The sequence below is a fragment of the Anas acuta genome, chromosome 13 (assembly GCF_963932015.1).
Source record: "Anas acuta chromosome 13, bAnaAcu1.1, whole genome shotgun sequence".
Lineage (NCBI taxonomy): Eukaryota > Metazoa > Chordata > Aves > Anseriformes > Anatidae > Anas > Anas acuta.
In genome coordinates this window covers 21194158-21219968 of record NC_088991.1, presented here as the reverse complement: position 1 = coordinate 21219968, position 25811 = coordinate 21194158, and the positions used below count along the sequence as shown (strand labels likewise).

Below are 25811 nucleotides of genomic sequence, written 5' to 3'. Positions count from 1 at the left end.
ATAGACATCAGCACACCTTCTGAGCCCTGTGTTTCAACTATGAGAAACTGTTTGTATAGAAAACAGAGGAAAAAATCATTGTTGTCTGAGATGTTAATTAGTAACAGATTGACCAAGCTGGAGGCTGGAAATTCAGGGCTGTTTTTGTCTCCACTTGGCCTGCTTTCTTACTATAACAGAAATGGATCTAAAACAAATAAATATCCTAAACCAAATGTTTATGCAGAAGCACTGTCTTTGATTTATTTTTTTCCTCACATATAGGCGACTTCTCAATCTTCCTGAAAATGTGGCCAGCTGCTTAGGACATGATTATTACCGCTTTACCTTATAACAACTCTACTTGCTCAGCATTTGCTCTAGAAGTGTACTACCCAATACATGTCAAGGCAGAACTACAAATCATGGGAAGAAAAAGGCATCCTTTGTCTTCAGACCTCTGAAGCTTCTTGTTTTGTTTCAGGTTGAGTCACAGCAAATGTTCCAAAGTGACTCAGAAAGAGACAATATTTAATTATTGAGACATTCTGTACTAGCATCTGAGATTCAGCAACTTGAGATGGTGCTGCTGATAATAATAACTTTTTACTGATAGCCACTTTCATTCAAGACTCTCAAGGTTGTTTGAACATTATCCTGTTAATCTGGCTGAAGGGGTTTTAAAAAGTGCCAGATGCAGAACCCTCTGCCCAGCTTGGGAGAAGTTTGGATGTGATCCAGGGCTTCTTTGCTTCATTGTCTATAACTAAAAGATCCTAATATCTCCTGGAGGTAAGATTTATGTGCAAATCAGAGATACACTGGTGGTGAGCCACATAAAACCTCTTTTGGCTAGTGCTAGAGGCGCTGTTGTTCTGAGAGTATGAAATAAGACATCCTGTTCCCAATCAGATTTTTATTTTTGATCTTTCATGTGCCTAAATTCTGGGAAACTTTAAGAAAACACAGACTGCTATTCATTTCAAAAGGATCAGGATTAAAACTAAAGATAGACATAACCTTTTTCACCCCTAAGCTGCTTTTGAGAAATTAGGTGCATCTTTATTTTGGCTTAGTCTTTGCTCGCATCTTTTGAGGTGCTGGGATGCCATTTAAAGTAGAGCTGTGCTTCCAACAATGCCTTTTGCTCAGCTGAGCTAAAGGAAAGCAATACAGAACAGCAAGTACATAAATCATCTTCCTCCAGCAGATCCCTCTTCTATTAACATTCTCCTTGGTGCCAGTGACAGAGAAGTATTAAAGCAGCACTTTTTTTTTTTTTTTTTTTTTTTTCCTCTAGGACAGCCACTTTTGCTGTTGTCAATATAATACAGCTGTTCTTGGTCTGAGACATTAAGCAAAGTCCCAGGTGCTCATTATATGGAGATGAATAATTAACTTACTATTTTATAAAAGAAGCCTTGCTTTTTAATAAGCAGTTCTTCAAATGTTCAGGCTACAGGAGAGGTGTTTTTTGTTTGTTTGTTTGTTGTTTTGTTTTGTTTCTGTCCCCCCTTCTCTTCCCTCTTTCCCAAGATAAATCACATGGTTCCTTTTTTGTTTGAAAGTAAATTCTCTCTTGTGGTCTTGAAGGGAGCTGGAGGCTGGGTGACAATGAATGCAGCAAGGTCAGCTCTCTGGAAAGTGAGTAGTCTGTGGCTCTTGTTCATTCCTTATTGTGCACTAACTCCAAAGTCGCCACAAGGCTACATGGTAAAATTGTAATGAGTCAAACTAAAAAGCCATAAAGTAGATGGGGCGAGAAATCGCCAACTTAGGCAATCTTTGACTCCAAGCTGATTTTTTTCTCCCTGTAGGTTTCAGGAGTGCTGCAATGGCTGAATGATCTATTGATGAAGAAAGGAAATATAAAATATTGAAGAAGCATTCTGTATTTGTTTAATTCCTGAGTCTGTTCAACCTGAAGAGAAGTTCCTTAGTTTAAATAACTAATGGCAATACAGCGCAGAAGAAAGAAAATATAAGAATATGTAATCTTTGTTGGAAACCTTCTTTGTAGGAGCTTTTCCAGAGATTTTGTATCTCTCTTCAAACTCTGAGTGTTAGGAAAGATGTAATGTAATATCAAACTTCATTTTTTTCTCTTATTCTACAGTTCCTTCTTTTAAAGCATCTCTTCCAAGCTGATAGCCTCCTAAATTTCTAGACACAATTGTAGTCTTTGTAGGAAATTACTTATCGTGATGATTGCGGCCTCACTGGCATCATTTCCATTTGAAATTCACCAGTATTAAAGAAATGAATGACGCTATCTTAAAAAAAAAAAAAAAAATGTTTTTTGGAGGCACAGGAGGTCTTGTCAGACAGCATCATACAGCTAAATCTTTAGGACAGTTTGACTCATTTTTCTTTCCCTAATATGTGCATCTCTGTACAAATGAGGTCTTGCTTTCAGTGACTCAACCCTTAGTCTTTCAAAATGGCCCAATAAAGAAAAGGAATGACTTTATCTAATTTTCTGAACATTTTTGCTGTTATCATATTAGTTGTTTCCAGGACAATGGGCAGTTCAGAGCTTGCTAACAGCTCTTCCTACTGTCTTCCTACTGATTCACAGGTAACACAATGTGAAAAAGTTCTGGTCCCTTACTTCAGTTGGACCAGGTATGGAGGAGTTTCTGGGACTATTTGGCACTCACATTCTTGTAAATCCTTTTGAGAGAAATAGATAAGCACAGATTCTCACCTTTTGTTCCTTCACTCACAAGCTACTTCTCTCAAATGCTGGGGAGAAAACCCATCCATGCAGTTTTTGGAAGAGGGACAACTTCCCAAGTGCGAGGTGGGCTTGCAGAAAGGACCAGGCCCAGCCAGTCACATTCTTTTCTTGCAGGTACTTTCATGAAGTAATTTTTTTTTAGATATACACCCTGTATTCACCCTGTGATCATGCCTGCACTAAGCCACCACATCAAATTACTGGTGGTACTCTGAAAATATCAGCGCTGTTTCTCTATTTTGGTCATCAGGGACACGCGCTTCTGGAGTGGAAAGCTCCAGCCTTGCCCTCCCCTGCAGTAACCTCTTGTGGTTGAATGCCTGCTGTTCAGTTTTGTCTTTGGGCCACACGTCTCTAAGAAAGGTATGCTTGCAAGAGCAAAACCATCAGAAGCACTGGCTAGAGCATGACTGTCCCTTCAGGCTGGAGGTCCATTGAGTGCAGTAACTGACACGGGTTGCTCTTTCAGATCTGAACATTGCTCTATCTGCTCGGTGTTGCACAGGATGCATTTTTGTACTTGCCTCAGAAGACAAAAAAAAAAAAAGTAAGTCAAGGCATTCTGTGAATTCAGGCCTGCCTCTGAAATGTCTTGTACAGAATGGGACACTTCTTAACCAGCTCTTTTCCTCCCCTAGCTGGGATGGCACTAAAGCATCCCCTGCCTATAGCAGGAAGGATGGACCTCTGTGTTCAGAGCCACTGGATCAACCTTAAAATAATTGGTGACAAACGAAAAGTGGCTGATTTAGCTCAACTTGCTTAATAAACCATCATACAACATTTAATCAAGATTATTGAAAACAGTAATGAAATCATCATGGCCCAGTTAATTGACACTGCTAATGAGCTGTGAGCCTGCTGTCTCCCCAGGGTCAGGGCAGTTCAGGGTTGGGTCTGTCCCACCTGCCTGAGCTGGCTGGGGACCAGGGGGTGAGCACACTCTGAAAATATTTCTACTTTTTTGACAGGTCTTAGCTCAGTCACTACCCTTGAAAATCCACTATTTCATTTTTGAGCTGACCCTGGCGTTCCTGGTGCCATGGTGGCACATCTGCTGCTGCCCCTGTCCCTGGGGGGTGCCTACCCCAGCCTGCAGCTGGGACAGCGGCCCTGGAACCCCTGCTGATGCCATGGAGAGCCAAACCCAAGCACAATGCATGTCAGGCTCTGCGCAGCCTTTCCTGAATCTCTCCCAGTTTCTCTAGGCTAGCTACTAATACAACCCACCTGGCTTTCTCCCATCCAAAAAATGAAAAAAGAGGCAAGTTCCCAGAAAGAAAACAACAGGGAAGCAAGGATATTACACAGAGAATGTATCAGCTGTGTGATTTTTATGTAACAACAATTTTAGGAGGTTTCAGCTCATTTTTGTATCGTAGTAACATCTTTTTGTGCTGCTGCAGCTACGATTGGGCTGCACTCTGAAATGGATCAGCAGGAGATCCAAAAAAAAAAACAACAAAGCCTTTAATCAGGTCCAAAAGCATTGGTCTCATTCTGATTCCTGCCACTAGTTTGCAGCTCCATAGAGAGAGGTCTAGGCCCAAGCTGGAAGGTGGGAAAATGTAGCTGGGAGGTGGCCAACAGCTCCTCAAGCCACTGGTCCTCCAAGGGACTGCAGTGAGGAGCCAGTCCCACACACACCCTCCTGTGGAGGCAAGTGCAAAGGGTGTGTGTGCAGGCATCCTGCTGGATTTGCCCCAGTAGCAGACTTTTTGGTGCTCAGTTGCAAAGCACCACAATGAACAATGCTGTCACCAGGCTTGCAGCTTATCAAAGGATCACAGAGTCACAGACAGCTGCTTTGGGAAGGGACTCAGCCTGCTAGCAGTGCCTGTACTGCCATATGACGTTCTGCAAGAGTGAGTTTTGCCTTACAAAGTGTGTGGTGCCTCTATCCCTAAATTCCTGGCTTTTGAAAGAGAGGTAGAAGCTTGCAGATCATTCAGGAATGTGAATGGAGCAACTAATGTTTAAAGGAAGTAGTAGGTGTATATTTTGATCTTGAAGTGCAGGAATGTTAGTGAGTACAGATGGGGATGTGGCAATAATGTTAAGGGAAGTATTGGTCAGTTTTGCGTTTCTTGTGACTATTGTTGAATGAAACGCAGCTGAAAAGAGAGAAGAGATTGCATGCAATGTTTCTTTTTATTTTATTTTTTGTAATGTGAATGCAAGCTAATCCCAACAGGACTAGTCATTGATGTTTCAAAAAACTACCCCTGGAAACACAGATATTTCAAGAAATGTTTAAAACAACAACAAACAAAGAGTAAGAGCCATTCAAAGAGACTGGGAATGTTATAAGGACAAAAGTATCCCAGTGGGAAGTGTCTGGATTAGAAGAGATGTAAGAGGATGCTGTGAAGTAGATGATTGCTCGTTGGGCGAAGGAAAGAATCGACGCATCAGGGTGAGCTTCTCCCAGAGCTAATGTCCATATATCCAGGACAAGGCAGTTTTCTATCTCACTGTTCCTCTTCCGTGACTTTCCTCCCTGAAAGATGTACTCCCTGCACAGGACTGTCTCCTCCTAAGTCATTGATTCTTTCAGCTCTTAGCTCTGTAAAAAGACCCTTGTGGGTTAGCAGCACATAAACTCAGTAACCATAGTCTGCTGTGAGAGACTGTCAATATAGAAGGCTCCATCAATTCTCTGTTTGTTTGCATTGGTATGTATTCCAAATTGCTGTCTCTAATACCTGGGCCAGACTTGGAACTAATTTACTGAACATACCTGGTGTTTCACTTCCTGAAAGGGTCGAATTAAAGTGGTGTTAAAGTAACAAACGTACTCAAAGAGCTTTAGCACAAAATGTTATGAAGATTTGCATTAGTTCCAGGCATTAGAGCTGAATATTTTAGATGTTTCATAGTATGCGCTGGATTCCTTTTAGTTACCTTTGTAAAATCCAGTCCATGCTATGGAGGTAATGCAGCATTTGGATTGCAAGGGCACGTAGTACAACACCAAGCATCAGTTCACCACGGATATTTTTACACGATATCAGTCTGTACAGTATGTCAGTCTTCTCTAGGGCAAAGCTGAGCCAGCATATCAGAAAAAAAGTATTTTTGGCTCCTTCCTCAAGTGTAAGCATCCTGGCTAATCCCACATAGGTCATCTGATCATCCCTTTTTATTCTTCCCACAATATGGGATAAAGATTTCACTACTTCCCAGGAAAGCTGTGAGAATAAAAACTCAAATGCTACTTCAGGAAGATTTTATGAAGTACCTTGGCAGATAGTCAGTCTGCACCCAGCACCTTTCTTTCAGGTTTTTCCTCACAGAGAGGAATTCAAAAGACATTGAAAGTGTGTGGTGTCTGTTCACCTCCCAGTAATTCATTCCACTGAAAGAAAGAATAGCTCTACAAGGAGGACCTGAAATTAATTAGCGACATTTGCTTTGGAATGGTTAAATAAACAAGCTGTACTCCGCCCACTCCCTTTGCAGCTGAGCACTTTCTCATTATGCGATTCACTTCTCTTTTTGTTTGCTGATGCCACTTTTTCAAAAGAGTAAGCAGGTACAATTTGCTGTCTTCTCTGCAGGTGTAAGAGCTTATGGGCTTGCTGCCCGAAGCCCTGCCTGGCAGGCATCCCCCTGCAGGAAGGCTGCGGGTGCTGCCGTGCAGCATCACCACAGCCTGTGCTGAGCAGGAGCTGCCTGTCCCCGAGTGCAAAGCAAAGTGCGCCCACCTGGGCCAGCAGAGCTGGGCAGCTTGCACCAGGTCTCAGCTTTGGATCAAAGGGTGATCTAAGTAGCATGCAGAATTTTTAAGCTGAAATTGGCCTTTGGGCACAATTTCCAGTGTTGGGAGCATCATGCATTGTAATTCCATCAATGTGGAGGCAAAAGGTGGTGGGAGAAGAAATGGAAATGCGTATGAAGGCAGCGTTTCATTTCCTCTAACTGCTCAGCCTGAGAAGCCGGGTGTGAGAGGACTAGTGCCCAGCTCAGCTTTGTTCATTGTTCTCAGAAGCAGAACTCCATTTCAATTCAAGATAATTGGTTGGAATAAGGTTTTGCTTCTCCTTCAGAGCTCGGTTCTTATAACGTGTTCTCTTAATAATGGGCTCTTCCCCTACTAAAATCACAGACAAGTCTGGCAATAAAGGATCGAGGAATTCCACGTACATTTAAACCCAGTGGAAAGAAATTCATCCATCTCCTCTTCGAACCTATTAGTTGGGAAGAAAGATTTGCAGTGGACATGCAGTGACTTGGCATGAGCTCCTGGCTGGCAATGCTCTGCAGTAACTCCCTGCCTTGGAGGGTCTTTCAGAGAGAGATACAGAGCTTTATTTCCTGCTATCTCCCTCAGAAGTGAAAGCCCAAAGGACTCAATTGTCTTAAATAATTCTCCTCAATTTTGCAAGCATCCAGGCTTTGAGTCATAGGCCAATACTCGCAGACTGTCCCTGCATGTAAAGTTCTTGGGTTGTGCCAGGGTCTCACGGCAGTCAGCAGAGTTACCCTGAACGCATGAGCAAGAAAAGAGGGAGAACAGAAATGTAGCTTGATTTCATCAAAATGTGGGGCTGAAAGAACATGAAACAAAGCAGAAATTATGTAAGGCATTGTCTGTGGAGTGCATGGAAAGCAGAGCACATGAGAGCCAATTCACTCACACTGTGACACTTAGCGGGTCGGTGACAATGCTGGATGTGGTATGGGCACTAGGTAATGACATGTTACCACAGGCAACAGCAGCCCCTGAAGCTAAATGTTCATTGTCTCTGTGGTTATTGCCCTCTCCTTTCTGCAGAATCCCTCTCCACCAGGATTTCTGACATCTCATTAGGCTACCCCTCTCTGCAGTGATGTTCCTCTGCCTGGAGAGGGCAAGGACGCGTGGGTCAGGAGCCTGGAGGAGAGATCATCTTCTCCAGGCCCCCATCTCCACAGTGTCTGAGTATAGTCCCGAAAGCCAAAGGTATTGCCAGCAGCCTTCTTGGCTGATGCTAAACGATTGAAGAACTTTATTTTAGTGTCCACATCATCAGAGGTGGTGTTAATTGGATGCTGAGATGAATCAGTAGACTTCGGGCGGGATGTGTGATCGTTTCTGATCACACCTGCAGGGGTTTGTCTGGGTCTGAACTGAATCACTTTGACAGGGGATACAAGATGCTGCACGTAACAGAAGGGGGCTCGTTTTGGGGCTGCACTGAATGGTTCAAGTGTTCACAGTGCAGAGATCAGACTGCAGAGTTACTAGACTCCCTAAATAAACCCTATCAGCACCAAACACCTCCATCAACTTTATTGCTGTCAAGCAGATACAGAAGGAATTAGTTGTCAGGGACTGTTTCTAATTTAAATGTTAGCAGCTGTTATTATTTCAGAGTGGCAAATTTTATGATTTTGCCTACAAGTCTGCTCTCAGTAAATTAAAAAATTATGTAAAAGCCAGATTATATCTGCAATGGATCTTACCAAGAGGAGAATGCAAGATTGTGATGAATAATGTCAGGGGGGATGAAGGGATACGCAGACCAAGGCTGGTGTTGCCAAGTGCCGTGGGCTGAGCAAGTCTTTCCCTCGCCACCAGGCATGCCTGGCTGCGTGCCCAGTGGCAAGGCACAGGTCAGAGCCACCCAGGACACTTGGAGAGCCCTGCTGCCCAGCGCAGCATGATGCTGCTGGAGGGTGCTGAGCACCTCGTGCAGGAGCTGCTGCAGCGGGGCTGCCAGCAGCAGGGCATGGCAGCACCAGTACCAGCAGCTGCTTCGCAGCGACTCTGCGCTGCCAAGGCTTGCAGACCACTGAGGGCTTCACGGGAAGCTGTTCTGCCCAATAGGCAACTCCTGAACTAAATACATTTAAGATGTTGAGTTGTCAGGGTCTGCCTGAATTCCAGAGCTGCGTTCTTTAATTCACTCCTGGGGTAGTCACTCTGTTATGACCAAACACGGTGGGTTTATTATCAAGTCCATGTAATGTCCTGAAAAATTTCTGTCTGTTCATCTGACATTTCTGACTCACAAAAGCAGTACTAGTCATTGCAAATGAAGAGGAATACAGTGTCCGCAGCACAGTAAAGCAAATATAAAAATTAAAAAAAAAAAAAAATCCCACATCACCGTATCATGGTTTTCAAGGTTATGCAAACTTTTACTCATGACACACTTTATGACTGAAGGAAAAAAATCAAGGGACTGATACATAGCTCTCATTGTTTCTGTTCCTTACTCAACCTGTATATCTCAAATAGAAAAATACAAACTGTTAGCTTCTCTAGAGAACAGCAATCTTTCAGAAAGCTTTCTGATGCAACAGACATATTGAACATTTTGTTTTCTCATTTAGATTTGAAAATTTTAACTGTTGAATAATTTTCTCTCTTGTCCAGGTTCAAGGAATGAAACATCACATCTACCCCAGCTGCTTTCAGCTCTGAATAGCAAAGCAGAGGCATTTGGTTTCCAAACCAAAGAAGTTCTTGTTTTAGCTTTTGCCATCGTTTTGTCTCACACCGCAGGCCCAGGTCTTGGACTCCTTTCTTGCTGCATCACAGTGCCCTGAGGACCCTGCCTGCTCTCCCTGGGGTTTCTCCCCAGGTTTCTCTGTTGCTTTCCATTGCACATCATGAAGAAGAGAGAGAAATGTCTCAAAAGTTTGAGCAGCTTCAGAGCAGCAGCTTTTTCTCTAACAGCCCTCATGACCTTTCCTGGCTGGAAGAAGATATGAAACCAAGAGGTGCAGGGGCTCACTCATGACAGCTGATCTTGTCCTCTATGAGCGAAGGTGATTTTGCCCAAAATATTGTGCTGTCAGAAGAGACTGGACTGAGTGAGAAAGGTGAAAAGCAAGCAAAAGACCATTTAAAAATAAGCAGTACCAATGACTTGCAGAAATTTTCCTTATCTGATGATTTAATATTCCCAAGTGGGATGAAATCCTGAAAAATTTACAGATCCAAACACAGCTACTCTCCTAACAGACAGTTCAGCTGTGCTGGTCAAATGTGAAACACTTTTTTTTAAAAAACACTTTTCCATTCCCAGGTTGATTTCCAAAGTTACCAAGAGGAATTGAAACAGATTACTTATGCTAACAGCATGAGTCTTATGACTAGCACCTGGTGCAGAACATTGGAAAAATGTAACTGGGATGTTCACACCTTTCCTTATTTTATCTGTCAAATAACAAAATGAACTTTATTTTTTTTTAATTTTTTTTTTTTTAGTAATTGGTTTGATATTTTGATTCTTTGCTTTTTTAGATTTGCCAGACTAGTGACCAAACAAGGATGTGAATTTTTATAGCATTGCTCTGATTTCTTTGACCATCATCATCACTTATCCTGTATTAGATCTAATCAGAAAAAAGATCTTCACCTCAACTGAAATTCCAATTATTTGATATTTCTTTTAGACACCAGAAATAACTAAAAATGAAAATGCTATGTAACCTCATGAAAATAAAAAGTTTTAAAATATTTTGACTCAAGTAGTGCCAAAATGAGAAAGTCAAAAGTTTTCTATAGAAATAAAAGTGGACGTTGAGCAATTCAAAAGTAGCGGAGGTACAGAGAGAATATGTTTGAAAAGGTGCATTTCTCCTTTGCCTTCTCCGCTTAACTCAGAGGAGCACAAATGTTAAGTTAATGATGCATAATGTAGACGTAGGTCCACAAAGATGCAGCTCAGGACATTTGTAAGTGGATAATAACTGCAGCAAAACAGCGTGTGATTGCTTAAGTGTTCGAATCTTTGATAGAATAAATCAGTTCTGCAAAGAATACTTTAGTATTAGAAAGGCTTGCCTCTGGCACACTGGGTCATTTAAAATGGTCTGTTTTCAAATGTGTACCTAAATGACCTTATGCTAAGTTGTTCTTCTAGTACATTACAAGAAAATAAAAGGGAATGACGGGAAATGAGCACATCACAGTCACATGCTGAAGGCACTTGAGGGTGAAGCCCCAGCTCTATCCCCAGTGCAGGTCCCCAGCCTACGCTGTGTCGCAGTGGAGACCCCTGTGGGTGCACACACACACATATACATATATATATATTTAAAGAAAAGTTGTCTCAGCCTGCAAGAAATTTACAGCATGTGTAACAGTGACGTTTGGTGTCCTGGACAAACCACCAGAATTAGAGATGAATCACCAGGTATAGGGAAAACGACCTTCCCGTCAGGTCATTCTAATTTCATGGTAACGAGATTAGAGCAATGCTAGCAACAGGTTTCCAAGAGGAAAGGGGGATGAAGTTTCACTGCCAGCAGCCCATGCCAGCTATTTGTTTGAGTCTGAACACCTGAAAATTGTTCAGTGGAATGTAAGAGATGCAGGCATGAGGACTGGCATCGCCCTGGCGGCTGCTGACCTGTCCCCAGCTTGGGGGGTGCTGCTGTGGGCAGCAGAGCAATGAGAGCCGGTGCTGGCAGCTGTGTGCTCGCTGCCAAGCCACAAGCAGCAATTTCCGACAGATTGCATCTCACAAGGACGCGTGCAAGGAAGCGGTTGCTGTTTCATCTTTGTTAACAGGAGCTCTGCTTCTGACCTCATGCATGTGCATCTCTGCACCTTTGTGTTTCTAAAGGAAGTATTCTTCATTTATCATTCTCCAAATCAAATCCTGGCTGTGTGGGTTAGTGACCTTACGCAGCAGAAACTAAGAGGAAAAAGATGCAGCAGCCTGCCTGCAGGTTTGTGCCCTGAACCAGCTGCATGCCAAGCTCAGTCTCAGTGGCAGGACACACGGCAGAAGCACAGCAAAAGACTCTGCAAATGACTTTGCCCGGAGAGGAAGGGAAGGAGAAAAGAAGGGATTTCTGCCTCTTCTACTTCCGACCCTTTTGCTCCTGCTCTCCCCCTGCCCTGCCTTAGTGCACAGCAGCAGGCTGAGCTGTGGTAGGTGTCTCCATGGACACCAGCAGCACCCTGAAACTTCTGTCTTCATTTTCACGTCGCATTTCACTTTTTACCCTGTGCTCTGCACCATAGGGGACCAAGAAGGGGACAATGCCAGGCACAAATCTGGAAGAAATCTGAAGACAGAAATCTTCAGATGCTCTCTGGAGGCAGAAACTCTAGAAGGCAGAGAAAGATGCTGCAATTTAGTAAAGACGCTTCACCCCACAAAGCTATTGTGCTGGGTACACAGAAGGGAGGAGGGGGAGACAGGGAAGATAAGGGCACATCCGCTCTGTATTTTGCTGCTCTGTTAGAATCTGCAAATGTCACACTCTCCCATCATCTATCTGTGGGGCTGCAATCCCTCTCAGGATAAGCTGGGAAGAGATACACTATTGGCTATTTCATATGCAGTGTGTCATCTGGCAGGCTGTATATATCACAGGGAAAGCAGGGACCACTCAGTCTCTGAGCAAAGCTGCTTCCAGTGAATAGCTCAGAGATACTTTGAGGATGGAAATAAATGGAAAAGCCTTCCCTTGCTTTTTTAGCTCTGACAAGCTCTGAAAACTGCTGGGAAAAAGACCTGATTGGTGAAGGACTATGTGGAAAAGCAATATAGCAGTTTTCCAAGAAGAAGTTGTGGGAGAGGAGCAGAACAGTGTCCAGAGGGAAATATTCACCAGGATTTCTTCCTAGGTGCAGACAGAAAGTGTTTGGGGATCTCTGATATTTCTGCATCTGAACCAGCTCCTGTATCAGGACATATGGGACTGGAAAAGAAGAACAGCAGCTGGAGAGTCCCTGGGGTTAAGCTGACACGTTATCAGCACGGGAAGAAGGACCCACATATCAGCTCTTTGATGTAGTTTGCAACTATGGGGCATATTTTTAAAATGCAAGGATGTGTGTTCCCCCCTGCAACCACTGACTTTAGCACCTGAGCTCCCCAGAAGGAGGGAGGGCAGAGAAACGTGCAGCCTGCCCCAGTCTCTCCGGGGTGCCAGGGACACCGGCGGCACTGGAGCTTTGCTTCCCAAGCCATGAGCAGACACACGTGGTTCCCTTTGCAGTATATCTCCAAGCCCTTCTGGAGAACAGAGAATCACACCACCAGCTTCTTCTCCACACTGTATGGCTTCCCAAACCAATCCTTCTTTCACAGTGACCTGGACCTGGAGGACCTGGGGGACTTTGGCAGTGGCACCAGGTATGAGGGTGAGTCCCAGAGCCGGACGGTGAAGGCGCTGCTGATCGTAGCCTACTCAGTGATCATCTGCATCTCCCTCTTTGGAAATACGCTGGTGTGCCACGTGGTTATCAAGAACAAAAGGATGCACTCAGCCACCAGCCTCTTCATCGTCAACCTGGCTGTTGCCGACGTGATGATCACCATCCTCAACACACCCTTCACGCTGGTAAGCTCCCCAGGGGCCGGGCACAGGGCTCTGTGGGGCAGCTGGGGGACGTGGGGCAGGCAGGGAGCTGTGCCCACACACACACACCACACTGAGCTCTGGCTCACCACTGGTCGCAGGCTGTGAGGCAGGGATGGGTGCGCACATCCAAATTTGGGGGCGTGCACCCAGCCCCCACGGGGTTTGCAGGTGCCTGTGTTTGCCTGTCAGGGCCATGTGCATGCGTACTGCTGCGGTCAGTACCGGGCTCATACTCAGACTTTCTTTTCATCTCTTTCCCTGCTCCTTTGGTACCCTGCACAAGCTGCAGCTGTGCTCCCTCTGTCTCCCACAGCCCCTCACACACAGACACGGACCGGGGCGCTCATGCTCCCACCTCCCAAAACCTGCTGGGGGGCGTCCCTCCTCTCTTACTTTCTTCCTCCCTTTCAGGACAGTGTCAAGACAGGTCTGTTCTGCTGGTCTGTTTATGGGGAAGGAAGCGGGGACATGTTTGACACTAGAAAGCACAATTAGCTGTCAATTTACTATGGAGATGATGCAAGCAGGGTCACTCCTTGTGAAGATGATTGCAGGAGAAACTGTGAGGTCCTTGCTGAGCCATGCCAGCTTGGTGTGGCTGGGGTGCTGTAACTATGCTTCTAGGAGCTGGTTGTCCTTTGTTTACTTTTGGATATTAAATAATTCTAACTATAGAAAGAAAAATAAAGAGTGAAGTGGGAAGAATATACTGTTGCACTTCTTGCCTGACTGTCACAGTCTATAAACAGCATGGAAGTAGGACTGTGTATGGCTGAATTTTACAAAAGCCTCTGGTTCAAAAGCATCCGAAATGTTCCTACTTTTGTCCTTGCCCATAACTGTCCATGGTGCTCTTCTGCCTTCCAGAAGCATTTGCTGCCCTGTCAGTTTGAATTTACCTTTCCCTACACTGATCCTATTCCTTTGGTGGGCTTTCACTGCCTTACTCTGATCGGATTTGCATCTGTTCATCTTTAGGGAAAGGATAGTGCCGTCTTGAGTGTTTGCACAATGGTTAATTATTAGGAACAAATAATTAAATTATTGTAATCCCTCTTAGATTAGGGCATTACATCAACTTCAAAGAAAGAGAAAATGCTACAGTTTCACTGACAGACTCATTACTACAAGAATTGTCTCCATGGGAATATAATTAGAATTAAAATGGTAGATTAATTGAAAACATTAGCTAGTTTTGACTAATTTTCCGTGTGGATGTATGTTCTGTAGTAAATGTGCCTTGTTTCAAATTAGCTTAATCTGCTTCCAAAATGAGTTATATTAAACATTGCACAGTAAGGAATAGCTGTGTGTGCAGGGAGTAAAACCACAAGTTATTTGGGATAATTGCCTCTGTAGGAAATCCGCAAGCAGCAACAGCTTTCTGTGATTTTCTAAGAAATGCCACCGTGCCATTTCCACTCCGGTCTCAGGGCAGGCTTTAAACTCTCTCTGACTACAGTCTCCCCAAGGGCAGTGGGACGTCATGCCTGGAGGAGATAACTTGTACACCAGAGGTCACATCAAGGAAGGCAACCCAGCCTGTAAAGTGTTAGTTGCTTTTTCATCTGGAAGGGAAAATTTTCCTCTCTGTTTGTCTAAGCTAGCTGACACCTCTGATACTGCTGTCTGTGTATCACAATGTGATGTGAGGAGCGCCAAGCTCAGAGATCAGCATGAGAGCAAGACGCTGCTGTCCTGCTCCATATCCTGCTGCTGAGAGGGTATCCTGTATGCTGAGTCTGTAACCTGTGTGACCACAGGGCAGGTACACGAGGATGCTCCTGACTCAAGGGTGCTAGCTCTATATTTCAGTGCCCTCAAAGAGTTTTTCTTTCATGAATTTATCTCACTGAGTTTTGAACCCATGCAACTTTTGGCATTCACAAATGTGAACATTTTAACAATGACAAAAATGCAGCTGTGTTTAAGGAGACATGCTAATGTTTTTACATGCAGATACTCATCGAGAAATCAGTAGAAGATTTCTTTGTGTTTTCCGGAATAGCCACGTTACATGTACACATGCACACACAAACACACGCAGCGCAGTGCTCAAGTGGCTTTGTTTGCTCAGTATAATAACTCTCACCTCTTTTTCAGAGCCTCTTGCACAATCGTCATTTTCCCCAAAATCTGAGTATAATAATACATCTACAAAGGATAAGGAAACTGTATCACAATATTTTTCCCTTAAGATATTCCCAGGAATCCTATTTGTGACTTTTCAGGTAATGCACAATTTTAATTAATTAAATTATTTTTCCTCTGTTCTTCAGGTGCGTTTTGTAAGCAGTACCTGGGTTTTTGGAAAGCTGATGTGTCATGTAAGCCGATTTGTTCAGTACTGTTCCGTTCACGTGTCTGTATTGACCCTTGCTGCCATTGCTTTGGATCGGCATCAGGTATGCAATACACATCACACCCCTATTTTCTAGAAAGCAGTGAACCAAACATAGAGCTTTTCTCTTCTTCAAGTCACAATCCTGTGAGCCAATCCTGGAATCCTGTGCTGTCTTGGGAATTAAGGAATCCTTGAAGGGGAGTGATTCTAGCTTTTATGTTGGTGGATGTAAAAACTGCTTTTTGTACAGTGATGGTGACCAAACACTGCCCAGACAGGTTGTGGAATCTTCATCCAAAACCCATCCAGAAATAGTCTGGTGCAGCATGCTCCAGGTGGGCCTGCCTTCTGCAGGGGGTAGGAAAGGTGGTCTCCAAAGGTCCCTTCCTGCCTCAGTGACTCAGTGCCCTAAAGCATGGCAGGAATATATTCAAACATCAGCAAGCCCAAACATTATCTCAGCATTTATACATGAAGACTCTTCCGACTTTCAGGCTTGCCCCATTATTTTGGGATACCTGGGATTGGCAGTCGAGAGAACTGTGTTAGTATGTTCAGCTTAAGATGAGAAATTCTCTGCACTGTCCCCCTCCCCAGCAAAAAGATGCTTCTTGGCAAATACCAACCATAAAAACTGCATAGGCCAACCAATGAGTGCAAACAGGGCTTTCCTTGAAGGATAACAAAATTTGTCATTTTTGCTAAGGCTGACAGATGCTGTGCGCTGGGAGAGCAGGCTCTGCAAGGTACACTCGTTGGGCTTACTGTGTATTTTCCTTGCAGTGCTGGAGCCTGCAGTAATGGTTGTTACTGAAAAGCAGATGATAAGTGACACAGCTAGATGAAGTTGAAAACAGTAACTGATTCCACTCCGATTATCTGGGATGTGCTCCATCTAGTGTCAGAAAGTCACAGTGACTGCCAGAGCACAGACCATCCGCTTTTGTCTTTTATACCACAAAAAGTTTGGTAGTCTGTCCCTTCTACAAATAACATTGCAAAGTATTCCAATAACGAGGCATTTTAATTAGCAGATTCTGGGTTGATGGCAAAGCATGGCTGTGCATTAAGAAATGCTGGTTTAATTATGAGCAAACAATAATTGCTGTTAAACCCAGTGCAGTAAGCTCCTCAGAACTGGAATTAGCTGGCATGGCCCAAGGAGAAATAAATAGAAGTATGGAGATGTCACTGAGCAAAGAGAAAGCAAGACTTGACTCTAAAAATATTGCTAGTCCTGGGAGGTATCAGAGCAGGCAGATGTTCCAAGGGAATTATAGAAGCTCAATTAAATAAATATTTATAATGAGACAAGAAAAGATGCAGAAAAAAAATGCCAAAAAATTAATCAGCTAAGAAATCATGTGGATGACATGATAGTTCTATTTGTAATTATTGTTTTATTGTGTAATGTAATCATCTGTGGGCCACGTAGCTCAATGGACATATAACTTTCATGATCTCTGAATTCAAGTTGATGGTGACACTGAACGTGTTTTTCTGCTCAGGGCACCAGGCCAGCAGCAGCATTTAATGCTCACATAGCTCTTTACATTTTCCAGCCCTTACACTTTCAGAAGTCCCTTAAGATGACACTCTCCTGCCCACCTTTTAAGACTGGGGGGATGCAAAGCTGTTGTAGCATCTCAAACTGCAATGTGAGGCTGAAAGAGTGACCAAGACATCACCAGACAAAGTAGCCCTCCTCAGCAGCAAGCACACATGCACACATGCAGTGCACCACACTGTAGCCAGTACTGCACAGGACAGACTGTGGATAGAGAAGAAACCAGCTTTGAAGTTAGTGCCATGTTGGTCCAAGATTACATTTAACTGTAAGGATCTTAGGCACCATGTCAGACTTGTGCAAGTCCATCAAATGTCAAAAGTTGTGAATACCAGGTCTGCCATCTGCATTTGAGACCTCTTCTACAGTAATCAAGAGACACTTTGTGCTCTCTGTAGTGCAAACCAGAACAGACTCTTGGCTTTCAACTTCTACCACCCTTTAGGTCCACGCTGAGTATGCCTTGCTGTCTTGAAAAGCCCATACTCTGCTTTTTACTCAGAGTTCAGTGTCAAATGCTTGCTCTTGAACATGGATAAAGCAAAGGTGCACCTTTATTATTTCATTTATTTATTTTAATTTGCAGCTCATTTTTATCAGTTGAGGACATTTTAAATCCTCTGGATTGGTTGTTCTCTGCAGGTTATCATGCACCCTCTCAAGCCACGCATGTCCATGGTGAAAGGAGGGATTTGCATCATTATAATATGGGTTTTGGCCAGCTGCTTCTCATTGCCTCATGCCATTTATCAGACCTTGACAAGATTTTACATCGGGTAAGACTTTTACACAGTGCTTTTTTTATATGACATAGCTCAGTCAAAGTCCCACAGATTCTAATGCATGCATTTCTTCATCTGTGTTATTAAAATAGAAAGTATGGTGAAGCAAAGAAATCTTCCTTATATTTCACCAGGCAGTGAGTTTCTCTCAAAAGGATAATGAAAATCAATGACATTGCTTTCAGGCTTGTTGTTAGTTCATTTCATCTCAGAGATTCAGTGCTGTCATTTGAAGCAGGCACAGAAGAGATGTGAACAATTTTTAATATGAATTATTATTTCTTTTCTGGGGATGTGTTTAAAATACCTTCACTGGAGCCAAAGGTCAGACTTAATGTGAAGTTCTCAATTGAAAGAGGCCCTTGCCTGTGTTACCGAATTAATTCTGCTCTCTGTGCCTTTACTGAAACCTACAAGAACACTTAAGATGCAGAGGGATTAATGGTTCTTTATCTCTTGGATCTTCAGGAACAGAACAATACGAATGGTCTGCCTACCCAGCTTCCCTCCTCCTGCTGACCTTTTCTGGAAGTATTTGGACTTGACTACTTTTGTTCTCTTGTATGTCCTGCCCTTGCTTGTGATCTCCATCACATACACCATGGTAGCTAAGAAGCTCTGGCTGAGGAATGCCATTGGGGACATCACGATGGAGCAATACTATGCACATCAGCGGAAAAAGAAGATGACGCTGAAGATGCTGATGGTGGTGGTGATTGTGTTTGCAGTGTGCTGGTTCCCTCTGAACTGCTATGTGGTGTTGATCTCCTGTAGGGCTATCCACAGCAGCAATGCTCTGTACTTCGCTTTTCACTGGTTTGCCATGAGCAGCACTTGCTACAATCCCTTCATTTACTGTTGGCTGAATGAGAGCTTCAGATCTGAGTTGAAGTCTTTGCTGTGCGTGTGCCGGCGAAGGAGTGCAGCCCAGAGCCATGCTCTGCAGTCCATCTCCCCTCCGTTCAGGCATGCCTGGGTTGAGAACTGCCATTATAAGAGAGGCAGTGCCTGCCAGAAAACACGGGCAACCTCCCAGAGGAACTCTGCAAAGACAGACATATCCAGCGTTCAGCCAATTGTGGCAGAAAACTAAACCCTTGATCTGACGGCCAGGCAGCATTCTGTTATAATTGCAAAGTCACAGGGAAAAAATGGATTGGAAAGGGCTGCTGGAGATCATCTAGCCCAGCCTTCCTCCCAAAACAAGCTAACTTCAAAGTTCAGTTGGGTTGACTGGGACCTTGCCCAGTCAGGTTTTCCGGGGGTGAACAGCTCATATGTGGGTTCCAGAATGAAGTGTGTAGAGTGAACTTTTCATCTAAACAGTCAGCAAAAACAAAAATTCTTCAGTAGCACACCAAATCTTTCATAGCCGGAGCAAATGAAAAGAACCTATAGGTATGAACTAATGCATACTGTTTTAAAGTAGGTGGTTGTTTATGCATATAGAAACACGGCATTGATTCCACACTTTTATTTATTTGTATTTTATTTAAGAGTAATAAAATTTGTAGCCATTCTCAAATTTCCACACACAACATCTTAGCTGTTTACTCTGCTGTTATACAAATTACTCAGCTCTGCTCATCTGATTCATTGTGATCCAGAAGTGTTTATGCCAGTACCATATACAGATGCGCTTCCTGGTAGAGGAGGTAACATCTCAAAAATCACAATGAGAACACAACTTAGAAACAGGACAGCAAAAAAGTTACTCCATTCTTCTTTCAATTGTTTGTTTTGTTCTGTAAAGGTCACTCCCAGTCACCAAAAAACATTGTTTAAACTGCAGTGTCTAGCCAGCTGAGGAACCAATCCTTTCTTAAAACACATACCACATACCATTTTGTTGAGAACCAACCCAAAGCCCACTAGCCAAACACCGCCTGCAAGCCAAATAAATGGTTTCAGAATAATTTTGCATTTTTGCACTTTCTACTACTTTTCTTTTGTGATGTCTTTCTATTATCTACATAGGTGATACTAAATTGGAAGTCAAATGTTCATGGTGGAAATCATTTTTTGGACCGTGTGCCAGTGATCAGTGCAGACACCAGCCTGAGCCTCACAGAGACTGTCATTCCCAGTGGTGCCAGCAAGTTAAGCTGGTGACTCCAGGGCAGCTCTGCAGGCTGGAATATGACAGCTCGTTGGGTATGCTCCAAGGACTGGTGAAATCAAAGGCTATCACCCCTACCTCATATTCCAAATCATGAGTGGTGACTTAACTGTCCTGTCACTTACCAGTTGCGAACTGCCCTGTGACCAGTTTGTGCTGGGAACACTGGCTAACTGTAGGCAAGCAAACTGGGGGGGTGGCTCCATGTGTGAGAGAGGGTGGCTTGCAAACTCACGAATGGGTGTAGGGTCCATGCAGAAATATGGCTCTCTTGAGCTGTCCATGAAAACATGGCTAAAAATAAAACCAGTACGCAAGCACACAGAGATGGTGAAGTCTGAATTGTGACAGCATGGACATGGTGACCAAGGAGGTGTTGGCCACTAGGAACCTGTCCTAGGTATTGGCCGCAAGGAACATGTGAGTCTGAGTGCAAAACAATATAATTCTGGAAATCAAGATACTTTAATGATAGGTACAGAGCCTGTTAACACGTAGTCTGATACTGTGTTTGCATCTAATGAGGAGTCTGTGAAGCTGAGGGAGAAGTAATTGTAAGGCAAATCTTGTAAGATTTGGAAGGGGAGAGGCAAGCGGTGCACCATACAAGGAGCAGAGATGACACATCACTCGGGATACTGCAAAACACACTGGCATATCCAATTCTAGTGCTTAAAGTAAATGCTTGCCTCTTGCAAATGGCAATACCTTGTAACTGTCATGTCTATGGGAATTACTGTGCAGAAGGGTGTGCTTAGGGAAGGAAATTGAATTTAAAAAATGTCTTCAGAGAACGAGCACCCAGGACTCAGATATCTTCTCTAATTCACTCACAAGAAATGTGTTTGACAGACTTTCTCATGCAGGCGTTATCATCTGAGTGCTTATTTTACTTACATTAATAAACAAGTGTAAGTGGAGCTCTGAATGGAGCTGGCACAGTGGAGGCAGACATCTGAGTCTTTCATTTTTTGTTACAACTAAGAAGCATAAACCTGATATGATGACTAAGTTATCTGGAAAAACTGGAATTCAAACCAATGCAAATGTAATTTCTATAGAGTAACTGTCCGCAGTGTTTCTTTAAACAAAATGACTGTTGTTAAAAACAAACAAACAAAAACATAAAGCAACTGAATGCAACATTGTTAAGGTGAGCAGTAAATACAGTAATTCACTGAATACGGTGACCTGGCCCTATGAAGCAGTGTACTACCCAACAGCAAAGCCAAGATGTTTTTTTCCAGTTGTTGCTGCTCGGAGGTGGTTGAGGCAGCACCAAGGCCAGTCCCTTTCTGTTCAGCCCCACTGCAAAGCCCTGTTAGGAAGGGTCGATGCAACACAGACTACAAGCTCACCCGGGAGACAGGGGCCAGCACTGCTTGCTCCGGACCCCATCCCAAGCCATGCAGCACGAGAGGGGCTGGGCACGAACATGCTCAGGCACCTCGCCCCAGCACCTGCTCCTGTGGCCAGAGCTGGTGGGAGAGCCGGGCCCCTGCTGCATGGCCTGCCCTGTGCTGCTGCTGCGCAGGAGGAGGCGAGCAGCTTCGTTTTGCAGGGAGGAGCAGCTGACAGCCTGGAGCTCTGGGCCTGGGTGCTGGCTCAGTGTTTCATAGCACCTGGCAGGGTTTTAATCGGGCTTGATGATGTGAAATACTCTGTGAAACCAGAGCAAGATCTCTATAAACAGGGTTCTGGGAAAATTATTTATTTTTCTCCTTGGAAATAAAAGACATGCTCTTATGAAAGCTTCATGAAGAACAATATGGCCATGTAGCACAGCAGAAATACTCATCTTTCTCAGTAACATAGGCAAAGCACGTCTGGCCCTAACCAACTTCTCTGAAGATGGAATTGTCCTTTTTGTGTGCTAATGGTCTGCGCCATGCCACATTATGCTGCAGAAATGACCTTATTTCTTTTCTATATAATACTTGAAAAAAAAAATCAGAGGTCTGAATTTCTTCCCATGGTTGTATTTTACTCCTTTAGCAAAAGCTAAAAGCAACAATGCTTTTCTTTTCCTTCCTACATAACCTGATTTGAAGTCCTTAAACGGAAGAGCCCTCACTAACTTCAGGCAGCTCTGCATCGAGCCCTGGGCACAAAGGACAATTCATTTCTCTGTGACTTGCCCCCAGCCGCAGAGGGAGAGACCAAAGAGGTGTCCTCACCTTCTGGTACAGGATGTGAGTAATGCCAGGGGCGAGCAGGGTTAGTCACATCCGGAGCTGTTAGACCTGGGCCCATTAATTGGGTTCACTTTTACAGCACCATTACTGCGCAAAGCACTGTGGTTCTCCCGTAATAAAGACCAAATGCCTTTATTTAGAGAAACAGAGAAGTAGAAACAGAAAGCTACATGTAATCAAGGGAAATGAGGAAATACATCCATCCATAGAGGATGATTCTAACAGTGAAAGGAAGAAATGTGAAGCTTCACTTGTAAGGCTGTCAACTTTGTCTTCTCCTGAAGGAAGAGAAAATGCTCCCAGTCACACTGCTATGAAGTTGTCTGACTGGCAACCTGAATTTAGACTCAGCTTTGGATTATTGCTATTGCTAAATATTCCAGTGCTAATTGTGCAGGATAGAAGTTCGCTAGTCAAGTAATCATTAGCTAACTGTATAACTATTAAGCTGGTAAAACTAATAGCAACCCTTTATTTCTACTGAGGACTTTGTTCATTTTTAAAATTTTTGGTCACTGACTCAGACAAGAATTGCTCCTTGTTTATTATTTTATTTTCTTTACAAGAAAGGTACAAGTGTCATAAAGCCATTATTTGTGCAGATGTTGTTGTCTGTGAAGATGTGAAAGAGTAAACCCAATATCTTACCTGACAAAATTAGAACCCATTATTTTTTTTCCTAGAACAAATTTTTTCAGCTTTATTGAGTGGAAAATCCTCATCTGCAGTATCTGTGCTGACCCTTAAAATTTCCCTAATTCATTTTCATTTTTAATATTCTTCTGACAAGAAGTGGACAAGAGTAAATGGGTTTCCTATTGACATTTAACCCACAGAAATCTGGTGTGAAACTATCGCATTGATTGCTTAAAATCTGACAGGCTGTTTATTGACAAGATGCTGTTCTTGGGTATGTCAACACAAACAAAGATGTAAAAGCATGTCCTCCAAAATGGGCACAGAGCAAGGAGAGGCAGGACGGGGACCAGGAGGGGACTGATGTGTTGGGAACTCACCAAAGCTCTGAGGACCTGGAGGTGACACACACCACATGCTGTGGTGCATGTCACTTCTCACCCACTGCAAGTCCAAAGGCCTGCAAGACTGAAGTCTATTTTTCAGCCTGAATGTGTCACACCGAGGTCCAGACCTCATTGAAGGTTGGCACTACCAACGCTGTAACTATTTTACTTCTATAAACGCATTCTACAGTTTCAGATGATACCTCTGTCCATTTGCTAAAGTTCAGAGGTTTATTCTCTTTGTGGTTTGCTTTGTTTTATTCCAGAACATTTTGATGAGGCATAAAACAGACTTTTCAAGCGATAAAAACTGATTGCAGTGTGGGTCACTACCAATTCAAAAGTTGCTGAATGATCTGTAGCTGGAAGTAACTTTGTATGTTTTGCTGATTCAGAACTCACATTGCACCTTATTTCCCAAGGAAAGCATTACGTTAAATAAGCATGAAAATAAAGCTGGTTTTATCCACATAAAAGCTTCCATAAAACCAGAGCTGAGATACTAAGAATTAGAGAGTGGTTCTGAATCAGAGCCACCGAGAAGCACAACAGCCAGCAGAATGACAAGTTCCCAGAGATACTTGTGCATTTAGTGTTTGAGCCTTGGAACAATGGTAATCGCATAATATCAGATCAATATCTTTTTAAGTGTTTAAACTGGTCTGCAGTGATAGGAAAGATTTTTCTCTCCCCTTCTAAAAAAGCATTTCAAGAAGCAATTTGCTGTCACTGACCCTGTCACTGAAACCAGAGTGAGATGTGAGTTCTCTCCCATTGTGCAAGGAACTGGTACTTGCTTTTCTTCTTCCCTCTCCCTCCCTCCCCCCTTTTTTCAATGGTGGTTATCAGAAATAACCCACTTAGAGCTAGCCTGGAACAGGAAGGTCATGTCTTTAGTATCTCCTGGCGGAGGTTTCCAAAGAGGGATGATCTCAGCTCAGCTCTGCTGTGTAACTTGTCCTACTGACCTTTACCCCAATGTACATTGGAACTGATTCCTCCACTATTAGCTTTTAATGCAAAATCCAAAGGAAACTTCTGGTCCTGAGAATCAAAATCTAATGACAGAGTATATCGACAGTCAAAATCCTTAGTGCACCACTGTGCACAAGACCTAAACGTTGTTTCTTGTTACTGCTGGATGTTGTTAATAAAGTGCTTGCTGCCTCTCTCACAGACTAGAAACCACTTCTGCTGGTGCCTTGATGGAGAGCCTGTGACACTGCTCACAGCCTGGCAGGGATCCTGAGCAGACTGAAGTTTTCTGACAAGGCCCTGCTCAGGACTGAGCCCTTCCTTCAGTACCTCTGAAAAAGCCATTTTCTTGTATTAACATCTCAAATGTCTCTTAATAAAGCAGCTCAGAGAGCATGGCTTATGCAGGCAGCATGGCTTTGCCTCACTTTCTCATTCAATAAATTTGAGTGGGTGGTTGCTGCCTCCTGATGGGTCCTTCCCAGCCCGTCTGCTATGGGAGGGAGCATCTCAGACTGAAGCCTCTGTCTCGGCCTACAGGTTGTCAGAAGTCTTCCCATTGATACAGGGTTTTGTGACCTGAAACTAGCGTGCCTGACAGTACGTGTAAGCAGTGCAGCCTGTTCCATCCTAAATCTCTAAAATAAGGTGTCTAAACTATCCTCCTGCCGTAGTCAGTGGAGACAGACACCTCCAGCAAATTGCTTGTCCTATGTGTGGAACAGAAGGAGCGGCTTCTCGGGGGCTGCTGTCACAGAGGGGGGCAGCTGTCATCTCACACAGTGCACCCAGATCCTGCATGATTAATGCCAGACACACGGCTCCCACCTGGAGGAACTACAGACAAATTTAAGAAGGAAACGTCCTTATAATCTTACTGCTCAAGCTCATTCTTCTCTTCACAGACTCTGACAGTGAAAAAAAAAAAAGATGTCTGTCTTGCTAGTTTGAAGATTAAAAGTGACTTGGACTTGGCCTCCCTGATACCTTCAGTGTTCTCAGCTCATGTCCAGTTGGGCTCAGAGCAAAGGCTGTGTGTGACTCATTTCCCGATGCGACTGGCCCGCTTTCCTCTGAACCTGCCTCGACCCCTCACAGTGAAGGGCAAAAGGCTCCTTCCCTGTTTTACTTCTCTCAGAGCCCTCGTGAGACTTTAGCACAGGTAACCAAGTTTCCCTTTGTGCTCTCCGCATGCAGTCACTCTGCAGCCCTTGTGCTTCACTCCTGCAGATAGCTCTACCCTGTCCTGTACCCCTCTCGCTCAGTGGTCCCACGCCTTACTGGTATTCAGGACACCCAGGTCTGGTTTTGGATCCACCAAGTTCTCTCTCCTTGCTCAGTCTCTCACCTACAACTTGTTATTTTAAATAAACACTTCTCAGTTCAGCTTCTCCAAGGCTAAGCTTATTTTTTTGCCCCTGCTTCTTGTGTTTCCACTGCCTCTGGTTTCTCCTCTTACTCATCCTCTGTGCCAAATAGCCCCATCCTTTCCAGCTGCACCCTCTCTCTGCATTGGATTCCCACCTCTTGCTTCCCAGAATCAAAGCCTTGGTCTATAAGCTCCAGAGCTCAGCCAGCCTGTTAACACAAGAATGTTGATCTTCCCTCCCCATTTTCCTGTTTGCTTCCTTGAGACTCCCCCAGTCCTCTGCTTCCTTTGCTAGGAGTGGCCCCTCAACTTGACTTCATACTCTGTCCTTCTTGAAGAGCGGATTCTTTAGAGTAGAAAGGTTGTGTACGACAAGTGGCATGTATGTTCATGAGCCACCCA

At 43.8% G+C, this 25811-nt stretch overlaps 1 protein-coding gene across 4 annotated transcripts; it reads left to right on the top strand.

Moving 5' to 3' along the window:
• Nucleotides 1-1455: 1455 nt before the first annotated feature.
• LOC137863706 (G-protein coupled receptor 83-like) lies at nucleotides 1456-20800 on the top strand. 4 transcript variants are annotated; one of them, XM_068697083.1, is made up of 9 exons: nucleotides 1456-1623; nucleotides 2709-2833; nucleotides 2970-3082; nucleotides 3691-4584; nucleotides 7497-7664; nucleotides 9084-13015; nucleotides 15316-15441; nucleotides 17590-17723; nucleotides 18198-20800. In XM_068697083.1, the coding sequence occupies exons 6-9, from the start codon at nucleotides 12641-12643 to the stop codon at nucleotides 18820-18822; spliced, it is 1260 nt and encodes a 419-aa protein (XP_068553184.1). In that variant the 5' UTR covers nucleotides 1456-1623; nucleotides 2709-2833; nucleotides 2970-3082; nucleotides 3691-4584; nucleotides 7497-7664; nucleotides 9084-12640; the 3' UTR covers nucleotides 18823-20800. The 4 variants fall into 4 exon arrangements, with proteins under 4 accessions (XP_068553184.1, XP_068553185.1, XP_068553187.1 ...); XM_068697084.1 differs by lacking the exons at nucleotides 2709-2833; nucleotides 2970-3082; nucleotides 3691-4584; XM_068697086.1 differs by lacking the exons at nucleotides 2709-2833; nucleotides 3691-4584; nucleotides 7497-7664.
• Nucleotides 20801-25811: the final 5011 nt, after the last annotated feature.

Bases quoted from the DNA above. Each gene is read 5' to 3' on its own strand.
- LOC137863706 (XM_068697085.1), top strand. From the start codon at position 12,641: ATGAGCAGACACACGTGGTTCCCTTTGCAGTATATCTCCAAGCCCTTC. The intron at 15,442-17,589 runs GTATGCAATACA...TGTTCTCTGCAG, and splicing joins TTGCTTTGGATCGGCATCAG to GTTATCATGCACCCTCTCAA. The intron at 17,724-18,197 runs GTAAGACTTTTA...TTGGATCTTCAG, and splicing joins TTGACAAGATTTTACATCGG to GAACAGAACAATACGAATGG.